Source organism: Heliconius melpomene, chromosome 15, assembly GCF_056956725.1.
Source record: "Heliconius melpomene rosina isolate 202511_hmr_F chromosome 15, ASM5695672v1, whole genome shotgun sequence".
Taxonomy (NCBI): domain Eukaryota; kingdom Metazoa; phylum Arthropoda; class Insecta; order Lepidoptera; family Nymphalidae; genus Heliconius; species Heliconius melpomene.
Genome location: NC_140403.1, coordinates 10729270 through 10748423, shown reverse-complemented (window position 1 = coordinate 10748423; position 19154 = coordinate 10729270). Strand labels below are relative to the sequence as shown.

Below are 19154 nucleotides of genomic sequence, written 5' to 3'. Positions count from 1 at the left end.
TTCCTGGGATTCTGAACTATCTGATTCAGCATCTTCCAGAGCTATTTGCGCGAGTTCAAGCTTGATGCGAAGTATTTCTTCACGAGCATTTCTTGCTCTACGTCTGGATTTCGTAGACTTCTTCGAGTTTGCACGTTTCGAAGTTGTCGACTTTATTTGTGTGTCTTCAAATTGTTCCTCCTTGTTAATTGAAATAATTCTTGAGTCTTCCCTTTCGTCACTTGGTACTATTAAGTTCTTTTCTATTACGGAATCCTCTTGTGTATTCGTAGGCGGGTGTGTCACCTCTGTGTGACTAGATGAAGGGTCGGCTTCATATCTCAATCCCTCGGATCGACCTCTTGATCTTGTGATAGGCATCTTAGTAAAAACCTACGATAATTGGTAAAACTCACCAAGACGAAACGATAATACTCGAAGGCGGATGCACGAAGATTCTCGGAGACGAACGACGACACTCGAAGGCGGAAGCACGAAGATTCTCGGAGACGAACGACGACACACGAAGGCGGATGTCGGAGGATGATGCACGAACACTCACGAAGACTTACGATAATACTCGAAGGCGGATGCACGAACACTCACGACGTGACTTACGGCGCGATAGATGTCAGCGCAGTAGCGAGCACGACAGTCAATGCGGACGCCAACGGAGGCGGCGGAGAGCGCAGCGGAGAGCGCTATGCGACGGAGAACACTGCGCGACGGAGAGCACTGCGCGATGTAGTACGATAATACTCGAAGGCGGATGCACGAAGGTTCTCGAACACTCACGATAACACTCGAAGGCGGATGTCGGAGGCTGATGCACGAACACTCACGAAGACTCACGATAACACTCGAAGGCGGATGTCAGAGTCTGATGCACGAACACTCACGAAGACTAACGCCGAGTAAGGCGACTTCAGCACCGTTGCGAGCGCGACAGTCAATACGGATGCGAAACGCGACGGCGAATGCGTTTGCGAGCGCGACGGAATATACTGCGCGATGGAGCACTTACGAAGACTCACGAAGGCGGATGCACAAAACACTCACGACGTGACGGGATATGCGACGTCAGCGCAGTTGCGAGCGCGACAGTCGATACGGATGCGAAACGCGACGGCGAATGCGTTTGCGAGCGCGACGGAAACACTGCGCGATAGAGTACTGCGCGACGGAGCACTTGCGCGACGGAGCACTGCGATGACTTGCACGATGACAGATGATGCTTCAGCTTCGGTGAGGAGTCTTCAGCTTCGGTAAGGAGTCCCCAGATCCGGTTCGAAGGACCAGCACGTTGTACCGGACGGGCGGAACTCAAGTGAATGAGCCGCTGACGCCCTGCACACTATAGGTTCTAGATCATGGGAACACGGAGTATGCTGAGACCCCAAGACGTTCTTGTGAGTCGTTCTTGTGAGACGTTCTTGTGAGTCGTTCTTGTGAGACGTTCTTGTGAGTCGTTCTTGTGAGACGTTCTTGTGAGTCGTTCTTGTGAGACGTTCTTGTGAGACGTTCTTGTGAGTCGTTCTTGTGAGACGTTCTTGTGAGTCCTTCTTGTGAGACGTTCTTGTGAGTCGTTCTTGTGAGACGTTCTTGTGAGTCCTTCTTGTGAGACGTTCTTGTGAGTCCTTCTTGTGAGACGTTCTTGCGAGTCCTTCTTGTGAGACGTTCTTGTGAGTCGTTCTTGTGAGACGTTCTTGTGAGTCCTTCTTGTGAGACGTTCTTGTGAGTCCTTCTTGTGAGACGTTCTTGCGAGACGTTCTTGTGAGACGTTCTTGTAGGACGTTCTTGCTATACATTGAAACAAGATACTGAAACAGGATGTTGAAACAGGATATTGAAACAAGATGTTGATCACTGTATAACGGTCGGTGACTGTCGGCTCTATTCGTGTCTTGTTCCGATTCTATCTTCTTCCTGTTGTGCTCACCGTTGATTGCCGACTGTCTCTGTCTCGCCCGACGCGCACCTCCGTTGCGCGGAGCTAAACGGTAACGAGAGCCGCGAGCCACCGAGCCGTTTTATCTTTATTTACAACAATATTTTTACTATGATTATCACACATTTACATTTATATTTTAATAACTAAAAATCGGATGTTTTTACAATTTATACATATTAAAAGAACATAAAAATATCTATCTATCTATGTATAAAACATTATACTATTTAAGTATTATCTATTATTAAATTACGAAAAATGCTGTTACGATGACGAATTTTACATGAGTTTTTACAATGAAAATTCTCTCTAAAATTAATTACACACATTAGGAATATACAAATCTGTTATTTTGTTACAGAAAACTATGACAAACAATAATTAATAATAAAATTTACTATACGGAAGTTACTATTATATAAAAGCGATTAATGCGGCAAATCATAGTACAACTATACAAATAAGATATAAAGTCGAAAATTATTATCTAAAACGGAACCCAAATCTATTTATATTTATTATTTAATGTAATTACTTATTTACAAAGGAAAAAACACTATTAATTTAGAAAAGACACTAATAATAACATTCAAAATTACGAGAGTGGTATGACGTCACTTTTTGCCAAACTAAACAGTCTCTAACATGTTGTGACGAGTTCACAGCCGATGATGCGCGTCGGTTGTCGCGAACACAACTATTTTAAATGTTTTTATATATTGTACATATTCATGATATACCACAAACATTTTTTTCTTGTTTTTGTAAAAATATTACAAAACTAGTATGTGCTGTTAAATCATTTTCTATTGAATAGACAATAGCTATGTACCTATCTTCTTCAATAGTGCAACATTTAATAACGTTAATTGAAATATTTACAATAGAAATTACACATTTCGATGAAATCACATGGATTTTCAATAAAATATATTTTATATAGGCTTACATGTTTTATTTTCATGTTAACAGGAGTGTAGAACTTCAAGCATATGAGATTAATCCTATAAGTGTGTAAAAGTATTGAAATTATATAATCAGCATTGTAACTCTACGTAGCTCATAAGGAGTTATAAAATAGAAAAAAAATACTGATACTTTAGTATACTATTCAGAACATAATAGAAGAGCACTTTGTGAAATATATGAAGCATTTTAAAGGCAGTTAGTGAAGATTTAAAGCGGCACGATTGCTAAGTCTCAACAATGAACTCGGTAACGGCGAGCTAAACTAACTAGACGTACCTATAGTTAGTCGGGTGTGAGGTACGCGCAATGCTCATGTGTGCAGGAGGAGCTACAAGGACGAGGGCAGAGCATTTTGTAGTTATTGTTATACATCAGTCGGCACCGGTCCGCCAAAAACAGTTACCAACAACAAAAGCTATAGACGTTAATGTCCACTTTCACAAGATAGACATTCTCTTATCTTTTTAAATTGTTATTCATATACAAAATATTATTAATTATTATATATAGAAAATATTTAGAAACATAAAATATGAATGTGCTCAAATCTTCTTGGGTTCGCGTTCCGCTATGTTCAAATTCATTTAAATGAAATCCATTCTTGTTAAAATTGATTCTATAAAGTGTAAATATATTTGGCTTGTCATAATATTATGTAATATTAATTAATTGCTATCTGAAAATGCTATTATGAGAAAATTAAAAATAAAGAAGTCATTATCAAAATAGAACATAAAATTAAATTGTCAGAAAAATATTGTTTGAACCTTCATCTAACTCAAATACTAAACGAAAAGTTTATAGCATTTTAATATCTCTTTTTGCCCTTCTTTTTATCTCTCAACTTTGTAGACTACGCCTATAAAAGTTTTACTACAGAAACTTTTTCACATTTTCTACAAGTCAACAAAAGCTTGATTTACTTTTAAACTACTTAGTAGCTAAGCTTAGTGTGTGCATTAAGACATTTCTGTTCATCACTTTTGCCAAAATCTAAAGGCACTTTCATCATTTTGCTTTATTTTACTAGCGGAAAGAAAAAAATCATATTTTTTTGTTTGAATAAGGATCGAACCTACAACAGTTGCATTTACAGTCAAACGCTATCCCACTCTGCTACTACAGCCTTAACGAAATAAATGTATTAATTACAATACATTTTAACTAAACTACAAAATAACAATTTGAAATATAACGAGGAGTGCTGAATTATTTAATTCACCGATTCAATCGCCAACTAAGCCCAATCAAAATAACTGATAGTATCTTATCCGATCAAATTGGATTCCGGATTCCAGTAGGAAAGCAAGAGGACAAATAGTTAACATGTCTGTCTGTGGCACCGTAGCTCCTGAATTAATTAACCGATTTGAGTGTGGTTTTTTTAAATCGAAAACCTTGTTCATCGCGGTGGTTCTTAACTTTTTATGAAAATCTGATTAATAACTTAAGAGGTAGAAGCACTTTGTCATTATCCTTGCTTCAAAGTTATTTTTATAACTAAAATATTATAAAAATAATATTATCGCATATGTTGTACGTACCTTTGCAATTTCATCGTCTATGTACCAATCAATATCAGAGGGCGGCAAGGAGTAGTCAGAGGAGCAGTTGAGCAGTACCTGCTCGCCGGGCCTCACTAGTGTAGGAGCGCCAAGTATTGTAGGGTCCTTGTCCGGCATGGCTGCGAGGGAAATAGACTTCAGTAAGTTATATAAATTAAATTTTAAATCCAATGAAGACTGTTGAGTTCATTGCGAGCTATTGCCTTTGAATATCCCGCAAATGGTTACGAAAAATTTCACACTTACCAAAAAAGAACGAAAATTATATTGCAATATATTTTCTCCTGCTACCTCTTATTCACTAACAAAAGCTTAAGAAAAACAAAAGATCCTAAAGCACTAATAAAGTTCCGTTGTTCAAATTAGCTGAAGTACGGGACGTTAACTAAACTGTTAAGCTAATCTTGTCAAGGAACTCCGGGTACATACACTATTATAGTGTATAGTACCTACCTAATAGTGGGAATGTAAACGTAATTAAAGTGTTAGGTAGGTACGAGCCGTTCTAGTTGGAGTCAAAAGCTTCACATAACTAATTTACGTTAAAACAGAAGCATTACGTAGAACTAAACAAAGTTCTTGTTGGATTGGGTAATTAATTAGTTTACGTTGAACATCTAGTTTGCAGTTACATATTGACTTCTTGGTTTTTTTATATTAATGCTATGTTTTTATACGTGAGTGCAGATTCATAAGTAGAAGCTAAAATGAGATAGATTATTATATTAAATTTTTGACAATTATATACTCTAAAACGGGTCACTTAGTATAGATACTTTGTCGTTCTTAATATACCTCTTGTTATCTTAACCTATTGTTTTAAATAAATTATAAGCAAAAAATCATTTTTAGAAAAAGCTTTTATTTAAACGCTTTAAAAAGGAGAAAATAAAATTTGTCTTTTAAATTTTAACTATCAACTCATAACCTCATTGTACACAATTTATATGATCATAAAAGCTTGTCGCGCGATTTTCTTGTGTAACTAAACTAGTGCTAATTTAATTATGTAAAATCTGCTAAGTTTAAATTTTTAAAGTTTCAATTTAATTAAATATTGATTAACGCGACAAGCTTTTATGATCATATAAATTGTGTACAATGAGGTTATGAGTTGATAGTTAAAATTTAAAAGACAAATTTTATTTTCTCCTTTTTAAAGCGTTTAAATAAAAGCTTTTTCTAAAAATGATTTTTTGCTTATAATTTATTTTTTACTTTTTAGTTACCACTGGCTACGTTTCTCACACTAGATACATGTACCACGATTCCTCTTCTATGGTTAGGAATGCTGTTGGCGACACTAGACCCTTCCCGATTACAGTGGGGGTTCACCAGGACTCGACTCTTAGTCCGTTCTTATTCAATGTAGTGATGATGTATGCCGACAACATAGCACTCATTGACGAGAACCGACCACTTGACGCTGGAGCGTAAAGTGAACCTCTGGAATGGTATGCTTGAGAACGGCGGTCTTAAACTAAATGTGTCGAAGACCGAGTACATGGCCCGCGGGAGCCCGGACTCGAGCACGATCCTTATAGGTCCTGAGCCAGCCGTTAAGTCAGAAAAGTTCAGGTACCTTGGATCCGTTATGCACGAGTCTGGAGGCATCGATCACGATGTCCATGGCCGGATAAGTGCTGCCTGGGCCAAATGGCGGGATGTCACTGGTGTGGTCTGTGACCGAAGAAAACCGCCAAGCTCAAGGGACTGATATACAAGAGCATCATACGACCGGTTCTTTTATACGGCAGCGAATGTTGGCCAGCACTATCTCGGCACACTCAGGAGCTTCACGTCACGGAAATGAAGATGCTGAGGTGGATGTGCGGCGTAACGCGGTCTGACCGCATACGCAACACATTCGTTCGAGGTAGTCTTGGGGTCCGTGACGTAGCGGATAAGCTCCAAGAGCGCCGCCTGAGATGGTTTGGCCACGTTACGCGCCGGTCTAAAAACTAAGTCGGATGCAAGTGCCTTGCTATATCAGTTCCTAGAGTGAGACCTCCTGGACGCCCAAGGAAGCGCTGGTAGGATGTCGTGATGCCGGATATCAGAACCAGTGGTCAAAACACCGAGGACGCTAAAGACCGCGCAAAGTGAAGTAGGTTGAGTAGGAAGGCAGACCCTGGCAATAGCCGGGATTAATGCCAGGAGGAAGAAGGTTTCTCACACTAGATGTCATATTATTTTTCTAATTATTCTCGGCAAGCCCTTTCATTTGATACCCGTATTGCAGATGTGCATAAATAATAACTATTCCGCCATCTTAGATGTTCTGCCATATTGGATTTAGAAAAACGTCAAATTTTTCGAGTTACTCTCAACGAGCCCTTTCAATAGATATTCATATTGTAGAAGTAGACTAAAATTAACTATTCGGCTATCTTGGATGGTCCGCCATATGGGATTTAAAATGACGTTAAATTATTTTTCGAGTTGCTCTCAATGAGCCCTTTCATTTGATATCCATATTGCAGAATTGCAAAAATAATAACTATTCGTTCATCTTGGATGGTCCGCCTTATTAGATTTAGAATGACGTTACATCATTTTTCAAGTTGCTCTTAAGAAGCCCTTTCATTTGATACCCGTAATGTACAAGTGCATCAAAAAAAACTATTCTGTTACTTTGGATGGTTCGCCATATTGGATTCAGAATGACGTTACACTATTTTTCCAGTTACTCTCAACAAGCCCTTTCATTTGATACCCATATTATAGAAGTTCATGAAATATAACTATTCCGCCATCCTGGATGGTCCGCCATATTGTATTTAGAATGAAGTCACAAACCTTATCGTGCATTGTCATCCAAACCAAACGTGTATACAAAATTTCAGCTCAATCGTACGAACATACCTTTCATTATATGAAAGCACAAAAAACTTGAATCGGCACGATTCTATTGGATTTCAAGTGATGTCACATTATTTTTCTAATAGTTCTCGGCAAGATCTTTCATTTGATACCCATATTGCAGAAGTGCATAAATAATAACTATTCCGCCATCTTAGATGTTCCGCCATATTGGATTTAGTATAACGTCACATTATTTTTAGAGTTACGGTCAACGACTCATTTCATTTAATATCTATATTGTAGAAGTAGACCAAATAGATACTCGGCTATCTTCGATTTCCTCCTTATGGGATTTAGAATGACATCACATTATTTTTCGAGTTGCTCTCAACGAGTCCTTTCATTTGATACCCAAAAAAAATACTATATACTTCAAAATTGAGCTCTAAGATTTCACCCGAACCCACATACATACATTGCAAGTTAAATAAAAGCTTTTAAAAATAAATGACAGGTAAATGAAATATTGAAAGTTATTTATTCTGTTCAATATCAGTCTTGTACTAATAACAACAAACTGTTTCAAACCCTGAGCGCAGTCATTCCATATTCCCCAAAATTCTAGTTACTCCATAAACTTCTCTAAAATCCACAATATTCTACAATTTAAACATTTACATATTCATGAAGTAACTGATAAAAGCGGAATTCAACATTCTACTATTAGATATTCAACGTTCGCTACCGCATATTTACGAATGCACTATGTGAATGTTTCAATACCAACGTTCTATATATGTAGCCCAAGATCTCAGAGCCGCCAGACCTGGGTCATTTTAGCAAAGCTTAAATTTTGAGGACTATTAGTCTAATATGTAGTTAAGACAGTATGCCCACTAATTGACTTGAAAGCGGGGCCCTTTTAGAGGTAGCGCCAAATTACGGTATATCTCTGTGTGGGATGATGATTGAGCCTTCGGATAGGTCTGGGTGCGTATGAGGAATCTTGAAATAGTCCGTAAATGATAGCTTAATAGTTTAACTTCATTTGCCCAAATTTTAAATAACCAATTTTAAATTAATAAGAGTAAAGCCCCCCCGTTAATTGACGTAGGTCTGGGGCCCTGGGATCTCAGTCTAATGGTTTAGTTAATAACACACATACGAAACTTTTTTATATTTGGCATATTGGTAGGTATGGAGTGGAAGAGAAGGACTAAGAAGTTTCTAGAAATTTCTACGAGATTAAAAAAAATATTTCTCATTTTACGTCTTAAAGTCTACGGTTAAAAAAATTGCTTGTAACAATTATCATAATCTTTTAACAATATTATTGTCTCACCAACAACAGTCATATGCTTTGTCTGCCTCGCAATCTGGAACTTGGGCCCCTCTGTGGACACCTCGCACGTGTAGGCAGCTCTCGCGGCGACGGGCGGCGGCATCACGCGCACCGTGCACGAGTCCTCTTGGCAGTCGCCGCCTTGCACCATTATACCGGTCACGTTGAACAGCCGGATTGGAACCTGCGGGAGATATTCATTGCTTAGTTCAAAATAGCATCAAAATCTGAAAAAGTTCAGAAGTTTGTAGTATAGTATTATCTATGACATCTGAAATTATCTACTATTGAAGGAATTATTATGTAAGGATAGCCTAATGCAGGTAGCTCGCGACGTTGTTCTTGTTTCGATTGGAGTGTAGGTCACACAACATATAAATAAATATATATGCATTCGACTAAACATAGTAATTTTGAAATCCTAAGCAAACACTTCACATTTACATGTTTAGAAAAAGTTGTGTACAGTATGTATGTAAATATTAGATTTAAGTAGCAAGATTATGTAAGCAGTTTACAATTGAGATTTGAGAGAAACACATGCGATGAAAAGAACAGAAGAAAAGTAATGTTATTAATTTCAATACATTTAATTGCCATTAACTGATTAATTAGCGCGCCGGCCGTGGCTTCGCTCCCTTGTACTATGCATTTATTTATTTTAGGAACTGAATTATGTTCATGTTTTTATTCACGTTCTTCTAATATGTCTACCTATATTCGACTATTAAAGTTACACGCATTATAACACTTAATTCCTATGATAGTTATTATAATAACCGCAGAGCACTCACATACTCGATGTGACCTCTCCACACGTGATTAGCTCAACTAGTGCGAATGAAGCATGCAATGCAAGCAGCTCGTTGCGGACTATACTACTACTATTACTTATAGGTCTCCTTTAAAAACATATGTTTCCTTCCTCGGCGGGGTTTCACGGAATCACACAATATACAAACACAATAAGTCAAAAAGCGAAAATAATGGCAATATTTGTATTTACAAGAATGCGAACCAATGTTTGTAATGTAAAAATGTTTACTTTTGGGACGTTGTTCATTGACCGATTTTTTCGGATAATAAATGGTGCGGCGTTGAGTTTCGTCACCTTGTATTTTGTATAGCTTACCAATATAAGAAAGTTTGTTAACTTATTTCACATACTAAATACTTATATCAATATTAATGTTGCTTTAACACATAAACGTCTATCAACGTCTTCAATCTTAATATATCAAAAGTCGGGTTAGTTGAATATTATGGCCATTAAATAGGGATCAAAGCTACCTTCTGTGAGGGTCTGTATCTGAATATCTCGTGCATGTCTCTGTACCACTTGACGGAGTGTAGTCTCTGGTCGTCCATCTGGAAGTGACAGCTGAGCTCAGCCGCGCGCCGAGGGTCCGCGTACAGTGGGACCTTCAGTTGAGTTATTTCATGAGCTGATGTTAATGCTGAAACAAATTATTTAGAAAATATAATTTCTATATATTTATTTATTTTTTTAAATACATCTGTTAGAAAATAAGCAGTAGATGATAGTTTATATTCCGTATATCTTCAAGCTTTTCCAGCATATAAATAGAGAGAACCTGGTGTTCCCATTCCGCCTCATTCTTCATACATAATATTAATATGTAATGATGAACCCACATGTACAAAGACATTGTAAGACGCTACACTGCTACTAAAATATTATTATTTTATGTAAATGTAACATTAGCATAGTGAACGGCAAACACTTATACTGGTATCGCAAAGCGACGTAGGTACTCGTACTATGAGTGCGTTGTTCTTAGAGAAACATCACATAATTATGTTAAAGTGCCTTCAATATTTACACAAACGTCGCGGCGTCTGAGTGTATTTCAGAAGCTTAGCCTAATAGTCTGTCATATAGAAAGCTTTACATTTCGATTTAAGTTAATAATATCTTTATATATTTTTCTTAGGGGTTGAGTAAGACAAGTCAAGTTAAAAAATTATAATACTTTGGTATGATAAAAAAAATATTTACAAGTGGAAATGAAAATTTTCACACAGTTCATTTTTGCTGTAAACCGCACACAGCAGGGTAGGCAGAGGGAACCTAATATTAAGACACTCCGCTTCCCATTTTCCGGCGAGTTCTGGAGGCCGCGCTTTGCCTTGATACCAGAGCGAAGAAAAGAAAATATAAATGTAAATAAATATTTTATTTCCTCGAGTGGGGATCGAACCTATAATCGTCGCGTTACATACACACCTTTTACCGCTGCGCCAGGACGGCCCGCCCATGCACTGCATATTAACAAAGTAAAACAAATATGTAAAGGTCAATCGGAGTCGGCCTCGGTAAACATACAGTTAATTAAGTAAGCTTAGTTCGTCACCAAGTAGTATTATTTGATTGACTTGTGTGATTTATACACACAAAAACACAAACAACAAAAAAAAAACACAAAAAAATTGAACTAATGTTTTCTTTTATCTATGAAATAATCAAATTGGCTCTTTTTTTATGAAACTAAACTAACTAATTTAAAGTGAGGGCAACTGTGTTTATTTAACATTATTTTAAAAACTGCCTAAAAAGTTCATTATATTACTGAGTATTGGGTGAAAGAAGATGTTAAAAAAGTTTAATCAATGAATTAAATATTATGCTTAATATACTCGTAAATTAGGAGGAAATACTATATAAAAATGTTTTGGTCTTAATAAAATTAGCATATTTTAATAACCACAATAATGAAGTGATATTACTGCTTCCAAAGTTAAGTTACTTTATTCACTTTGCAGTTTCATGCGAAATATTCTGGAATACTCACTTACTTAATACTTACGACTACAAGCATACTATGGAAATAACTCGAACGATATTTTAGTAAATTCTTGTGAAAATATTCGCATAAAGCTTAAAATATGTGAATGTGAAATTTTTGCAGATTTTTGTACCTTTTTAAATAAATTTTCGTTTATTTATTGCCAGTCAGTAAGTACTATTAAATGTGATGGATCAAGGTGTAAAAATACTTGAGTTAACAGAGTATCTCCATTTCCAGTGTTGTTACCAGACGACAGCGACCTCTACTCTATGGTTTTACTAATAAACCAGACTTACTTACTTTCAATTTTTAATATGTTATATGTTTACTTAGCAGGAATGTCTCTCTAGATACTACACATGATGCGATACGAAAAAGTAAACATAACGGTAAAAAATAAGTATTTAAGTTGGTTCCGTTCTCAAGAAATGTAAATGTCTTATTTATATCAAAAGTACATACAAGTAAACCTCGATTGTTACATGAAAGCTAGCTTGTTGTTATATAAAAATATTTTCCGTTGACAAATGTTGTAAACCACAAAAAGGTGGAATTGTCGCCATTGCTGGCTACACGCCAACGCTTCTTGCTATCGTTAGCTTTCTGAGAATTTTTCACTTCCCATTGTTTAGTCGTTCTTACATATAATATGACGAATGACTTTATAGTGAGTAATTATAACTTATTTTATTAATTAAATATACCTACAGTGTTGCGACAGTGAAATAAATGTAGCATATATCAATTTTAGATAAATAAGTTAATAAATATTATAATAATTTGATTTTTGTTAAGACTATTTAAAGTAAATTTGGTATATTATTATTCTCAATACTGGCCTATTTTACCTGTTGTGGCGTTCAGAGAGATGACAAAAATATTACGATAGATTTAAAAAATATGCTGTATTCCTTCACTTTCTAGTACTGGTTTGATATATGTAGCTCATACTGGAATGAATCACATATCAACACATATGAACGATGTACACTCATCCAACGTTCTAGTTTCTGTGAAACGGAAATGAAAGTACTGCCCCATATAGTTGAAGTTACTCCCAGTGATGCAAACGCAGACATTTTTCTTTAGCTGCTATGAGACAATGATTTCTTAGTCTACACGTTTTAATAACGACCTGTTTTTGTTAGGAACGTGCACGAGCGAGCCACAATTCGTTGTAATATATATATTTTTTTATTTTACTTATATTTGATTTTATTAAACAAAAGCTTATTATTCTACTGTCTATGAAAACACTAGAGAAAAATTACATATATAAAACATATTACTATACAAACATAATAAAAACTAGCAACTGTCACATTCTCATACAAAGATACACAAAAATATAACGAACTAAAACTAAGAAATAGAACCAACATATTAGTAAAACATCCACAAAGCACACCTCCGTAGCTGTACGCAATTAATTATAACAGCGTAGGCACGAAACATTAAATAAAATACCTACTGTTAATTGGGCGTAATTAAATTACGTCAAAATTTATAATTATCAACAGTAATTCCTAATCAAATAAAATCTAATAAAAATGTACAAATTAATTCTGTAAACTTGTTTGTAAGATACGAATCAGATGTGACGTAAGTCTTTTAATTAAGTTATTTCAAAAGGCATTGATGACCTCATCAATGGGTCGGTTTGATAAATACAATGGTTAGGAGTTTAATTTTCCTCTTAGAGGAATAATTTTAAGGTTTTGTTTTCTCAGCTCCAATAAGACAAGCCTGGCTTTGGGTGGAAATCAGAGACTGATAGACTGGAGACTCAAGATACTAGGGTTCTCTCTGCCTACCTCTACGGGAAAAGGTGTGAAGCTGAAATATAATATAGGTATATGGATTTATTTTAATAATTAATATTCCTACTAAATTTATTCGAGCTCCCAATAGTCCCATTTATTCAAGCAAGTCTGTACCTACTACTGGTACATTACACAATTACTATATCTATATAGAAGTACATAATTACACGAAAATCAAATAGTTTTCATTACTTTAGAAGAAATAGCTGCTATATAATAGAACTTATCGTTCCATTACGAGAAATAGTCAATTCCTATGCGACTTGGTGACCTCGATAGACGTTACATATGTTCAAGCACGCTCACTGGAAAGCGACCGATAGCGTGAAATACGTATTGTACAATTTGTGAATGGTGGTGGTAATGCCACCTTAACCTCAATGTGCTTTTCATTTTAGAACATTTCAAATTATATTATTTTCAATAAAAAGGAGCAATTTTAATTCTAAATTGAATATAATTAACAATAACAATTAAAAAAAGATACTATCACGATTCAGGCGGTCTAGATTTCAGGCGGAAAGTGGAGAACGAAGTGTTTTGACCATATCTGCTCTCTGTATGACTCTAATCTGTTAAAAAAATAATAATGAGAGTATCCTACTTCACGCCATATTACCCCATTGTCATACGTGTGCTAGTAAAACTGTATTGATGGTCGCACAGGGCCTTGTCGTTTGTACCAGCGTATTCCCTAGATAAGTAACCCAATTTGAAGTTTAAATAGTCAAGTGCATTCATATACTCAATTATTAAACTATTTTAGACAACACGAAATTAATTGTAATGGTATTGTAACATTTTTTTATTTATTATTTAATCTTTAGACGGCCAGTGGCGATTAATTAATAAAAAACATGTATTTTTGTTATATATTTTTTTCATCTTCACGGCTTCCTGCACACAGCATGGTAGGCTGAGTTAACCTAGTGTTAAGACACTCCGTTCGCCGCATCTCCGCTGAATACTCAAAACACTGAGTTCAGTGGCAGAACTCAACGCAGTGTTTTGCCTCGACACCAGAGCGGAGAAAGGAAAAAAATAAATATTTTATTTCCATGAATGGAGATCGAACCCACAACCAGTTGCGCTTAGTCACACACTTGTGCTCCTCCGCCACAAATGGGTTAACAGGTACTTGTTTTAAACATTGTAATCTAGTTCATCATCAATATTTTAAACTTTGTCTCAAATAGTTGCATATAAAGAGTATATCTGAAAAAGCTCACGAGAAAACTCGCGGATTGTCCAAGTTGGAGATGTAAGCTTAATTATTGATATCATACAAACACAGCGCGGTTATGACGTGACATTAGGACGCAGAGAGGGTTAATTGTGAGTATGAAACTGGGAAACGAATGTAGGTGTGTGTGTTGTTGAGAGTTGTGAGTGAGTGTCATTGTAACTTTACAGCTTAGATAACTTAGTTTTGTATTAAAAGCTCCCAAACTCGCGTTCAACGGTAATGTAATTTGTTTGTAAGTTAAATAGTGGGGATGATGAAATTAATAATTGAGTTCACTAGTTGTTTGAGCCATTAATCAGAGATTTCAATATTGGCTTCGTAGTAAGTCGCGCTTTATTGTAAGATACAAATTTACAACATGTTATGAATTGCAAATAACTTTCTATTGTTTAAATTTGTCTCAAATAATTTCTTGAAAAATATTTTGAGTTTCACACTGTACACTTTAGTAGCTAAAACCGTATTTAATGTCATCAGATACATGTCAAAATTTTAAATAGAACTTACAATCGCGACGAAGCGAAGTGTGACGCTAAAAGAAAGAAAAAGATAATCAGAGTTATCATAATCATGCTCTTTTAGTTGTTTATTATAAAAGTACAGACACGAGCCACACAAGCTGCAGCACATAACCAAATATTTCTGACAGTATTTAAATGTATTTTCCTAAAGCCATGCGACCTTATCTCAACTTTCCAAGAAGTGAACGGCCATTACAGTCGTCTTGCACACAAATCTTTCATCTCTATCTCGACGTTGAATTCTGGAGCAGTTTAAAGTACAATGGTTGCCTGGCCGAGAGCCAGAGCTCAGACGCGGCGTGGTGGGTTACAGCGCGATAGAATTAACAATTTAACCTTTCATCGACAGTTCGTATGTCACAGACAAGCAAATAGAATACAATCGACAGGTTTGTTTACTTTTCTTACTATTTGATCATATTTTTAATCGTAATATAATAAATTCTCGTTTGTTTTTAAGTTATCTTATAATCATTAGTATTGTAGTAATGTGTTTATTTCCAACTGTTATATTTTTATTATAAACTAGCGGATATTTTTAAGTCTAAATTTCAAATTTTAGAAAAATCGGTGGCGATTTAAAGACTTTTCCATATAAACTTTCAACCCCTTATTGGCACCCTTAGGGTGTTCAATTAAATATTTTTAAGAGTCTGAATTTACAATTTTATAAAAATCGGTGCCTATTTAATTTTTTTTCCATACAAACTTTCAACCCCTATTTCACCCCTTTAGTTTAATAGATAACTAGTATATACTTATACAAATATCAATTGTATTAGTAAAACAGTCTTTCAGCTTCATGTTGTATTCCGCACAAAACAGGGTGGGCAAAGAAACCTAAGTGTTAATACACTCTTCTTCTCGTTCTCCACTTTTCGCCGAATTCAGGAGACATTGTGTGTGGAGTGGCGGAACTCAACGTTGTGCTTTTGCCTCGACACCAGAGCCAACAAATGAAAATATTAATTTAAATAAATATTTAATTTCCAGATGGGATATACATTATTAGTATTGGGCGTATATAACTAACTATCATACTGTTACTTAAAAGTCAGAGTAATACAAAATAGTTACAATAAAAATTATTTGCTTTGCTTGGTTTCTTTATAAATCTTTTAAATTACAACAATTCAAATAAAAGAGACAAATCTCCGTTTTAATATTGACAATAGCATAAAACTACGTCGAGCTAGTAAAAAGTGAGCAAACACCGACCGCCATCATTCAAATGGCCTCATTTCCATGATGCACCCCAACCGCTCTTAAGAGAAATATAGTTTATTGTTCAGGATGTAATATGAAATATGTCGTAGAAATTTTACCTAGACTAAGGAAATGGCTTTTTAGATTTGACTTGATTTGAGTTACCATAATAGTAAGAGAAACATATGTACGTTGAAGAATTTATTAAATTATAAGAGTCGTGTCTATACTAGCACTAACAGGAAATTTTGGCAAAGTAACATAGAATTAAAATTTCGCTGAGTGCAGATAAATTAATTTAGCTTGTTTAATAAAATCAACAAGAAGTTTCCGCTGCGGTTTGAGAACAGTTGTGCAATTAATTTCTTACTTATATTCTCATAAAATTACTTGGAATTTTAGTTTAGGAATTGTATCTGCAACGTCAGCTGGTTTTTTATTTTTTTATTACATTTCTCTAGCTTTACCTTTACATGTAAATTTGGTGTTCGATTTCGTCTTCTGTATTTTTAGGGTTCCGTACTTTATAAATAATAAACAAATTCCTTATAAGATCACTCAATTGTCTGTCTGTCTGTCCGCCAATGCTTGGAGATATCGGGTTGAAATTCATACCATGTACCTACTTAGATCTAAGGCCCCATGATTTCATGATAAAAAACATTTCTATATTTACTTAGAAAAAATATATGGCCGTTTTTATAACAAAAAATGTGAATTTCGAGACTATGAAGGGAAACAAAATTCATGGGTTCATTCATATATTCCAGTTGACCTAGAATTATGAAATTTCGCAACTAACATCTATAGATAGTACTTGTTTAAAAATCTGAAAACTGTACATTTGTAGTTAAACCCTAAAAAATAATATGCTTAAAGGGAGGGCAAAATTTGGTATTAAAACCGTTAGTTCAAGTGAGGTATCAGATGAAAGGGCTCAGCTAAGCCTGAATTTCAGAAAAAGCTCGAGGAAGCTCAAGCCAATTTTTGTACGGAAACCTCGGGGGGTGAGCAAGACTCGCGCTTGTCCGGTTTTTATACACTGTCTCGCATATAGCAGGGTAAGCAGAGGCTACCTCGTGTTCCCCACCTAATTTTAATCTAGTTTATCTTATTGTGTGGCGGAACTCCGCGCTGTGTATTGACTTGACATAGTAAATTTATGATGTATACAGTTAGTTACTTTGAGAGTTAATAACTAATAATATTTATTTTTTGAGTGTTAAGTTAATTCTTTAAGAATTATTAAGTATATAATAAAAGTTATAAATATTTATGAAATTTAGATTAGTTACTAAAATATGAATCCGTAAGTAAATATAGATTAACCTTAATCCGTACTTGCTAAAATAATATACATTATAATATAATATTACTATTCAAAACTTTTCCAAATAAAATATCATTATAATTTTATCATTCTATTATAGAGAAATACCTTTTATTATAGAGAATTGAAGGTTTATTTTCATTTTTTTAGCATCAATCTGTATTCACTTAGCGAGGCAGGAGGAACCTAGGAACCTAATATTAATAGAGTTACTTTGTTAAACAAAAAAGAATTAAATTAAGTCGTATCAAGAGACTTTTTTCAACTACAAGTTTCATTAGGTGTTAGTGTCACACTCGTCACGACGACGTTGAAGATTTGATTTCTCTTGACGTTAATAGTTACACTTAAACTAGGATATAATTAAAAAAAACTTTTTTGATATATACAATTATTATTATGATACATTTGTTCAAATTTATTTCAGTTTCGTAACTTTGCCCGTTTTTTACTGATTGATTTTATAAGTTTCTTTATTAATTAAAAGCAATGCCCGAAAATAGTTTTACGTAAAATGTATAAGCAAAATATAAATCTTTTTGTTCTCTATCTTGATACTTACCGCAAAGCGCTACCAGTGTTACAACCTTCATTGTCACGTTTAGGAGGACTGTACTCTTCAGATAATATGTATCGTTGCACCTCACAAGCACGTCTGTCAAACTAATGACATATTCACAAAAATAACATCACAGTTAATAGTTTTCTTTTCTTCATTTTAAACATCACATACACATTAAAAATATATCGTTAATTTAATTAAAGATTTCTTCAAAATTAGTATTTTAGGTTAAAAACTTGCAATAATTATATATGTTGTTGACAATCGCGTTATTTACAAGTCACCGGATGCGTCCGTATTCCGTTACAGAGTGGCGAGGAGTCGTGCTCCTCCCTCTGGGGCCGCTCGACGAGTGTCCTTGGTTGTCCCGCTAGGTGGTAGCGTAACGTCATGCGCGGTGCGATCTCTTCAAAAGGACGTTTAAGTTTGTAAACTTTGTCAATTAATGAAATGGGAACATTAAGAACGTGAAAATGAAAGTGAAAAGTTTCAAATAAAAACATTATTGTTTGTAGTAATCTATGTCAACTTATATAAAATACAAAGCTATTACATAATGTCAGTTTCAATAGAGAACATTAACTAGTTCGCGGAGTAGCGGTTGCATCCGGTGGCTGATAAAGCGACCCAACAAATAGGCATCTCGTAGGAGGCTGGCAGTGAAGCGATCAGTAAGTACATTATAAACTAGTGATAAAGTTAAATGGCTAGAAGCTAGTTCACGAATCTCTGCCTCTTTACTCCGACGATAATAATTAACGTAACACATAATCTAGTAGGTACATACCCAGTCACGTTAAATTCCTACATGTTTACAGATATTTCCAAATCTTTTTAGCTATTAAAAGGGAATCACTCAATTTTGCTATTAAATTGCAATTATATATCAAACTTTATATTTTATAGCCGCCGCCGCGATTCCTGATCGTTTTTTAAATAAGTTAATGATGAAATCTGTAAAATAAGACAATCATAATGGTATAACAAAGAAAAATAAATATTAGTAAAATAATTAAAACTACGTATAATATAGAAATACATCTAA

General features: G+C 35.1%; 1 protein-coding gene across 1 annotated transcript in view; it reads right to left on the bottom strand.

Moving 5' to 3' along the window:
* LOC146531688 (uncharacterized) overlaps positions 1 to 18500 on the bottom strand; it is a 30038-nt gene extending 11538 nt beyond the window's left edge. Inside the window, exons 1-4 of the mRNA XM_085198484.1 lie at positions 18110 to 18500; positions 9902 to 10068; positions 8612 to 8795; positions 4444 to 4583 (exon numbers count right to left, since the gene is read on the bottom strand). Of these exons, the coding sequence (XP_085054610.1) occupies positions 4444 to 4583; positions 8612 to 8795; positions 9902 to 10068; positions 18110 to 18140 (522 nt within the window). The 5' untranslated portion in view covers positions 18141 to 18500. The remainder of the gene's footprint in view (positions 1 to 4443; positions 4584 to 8611; positions 8796 to 9901; positions 10069 to 18109) is intronic.
* Positions 18501 to 19154: the final 654 nt, after the last annotated feature.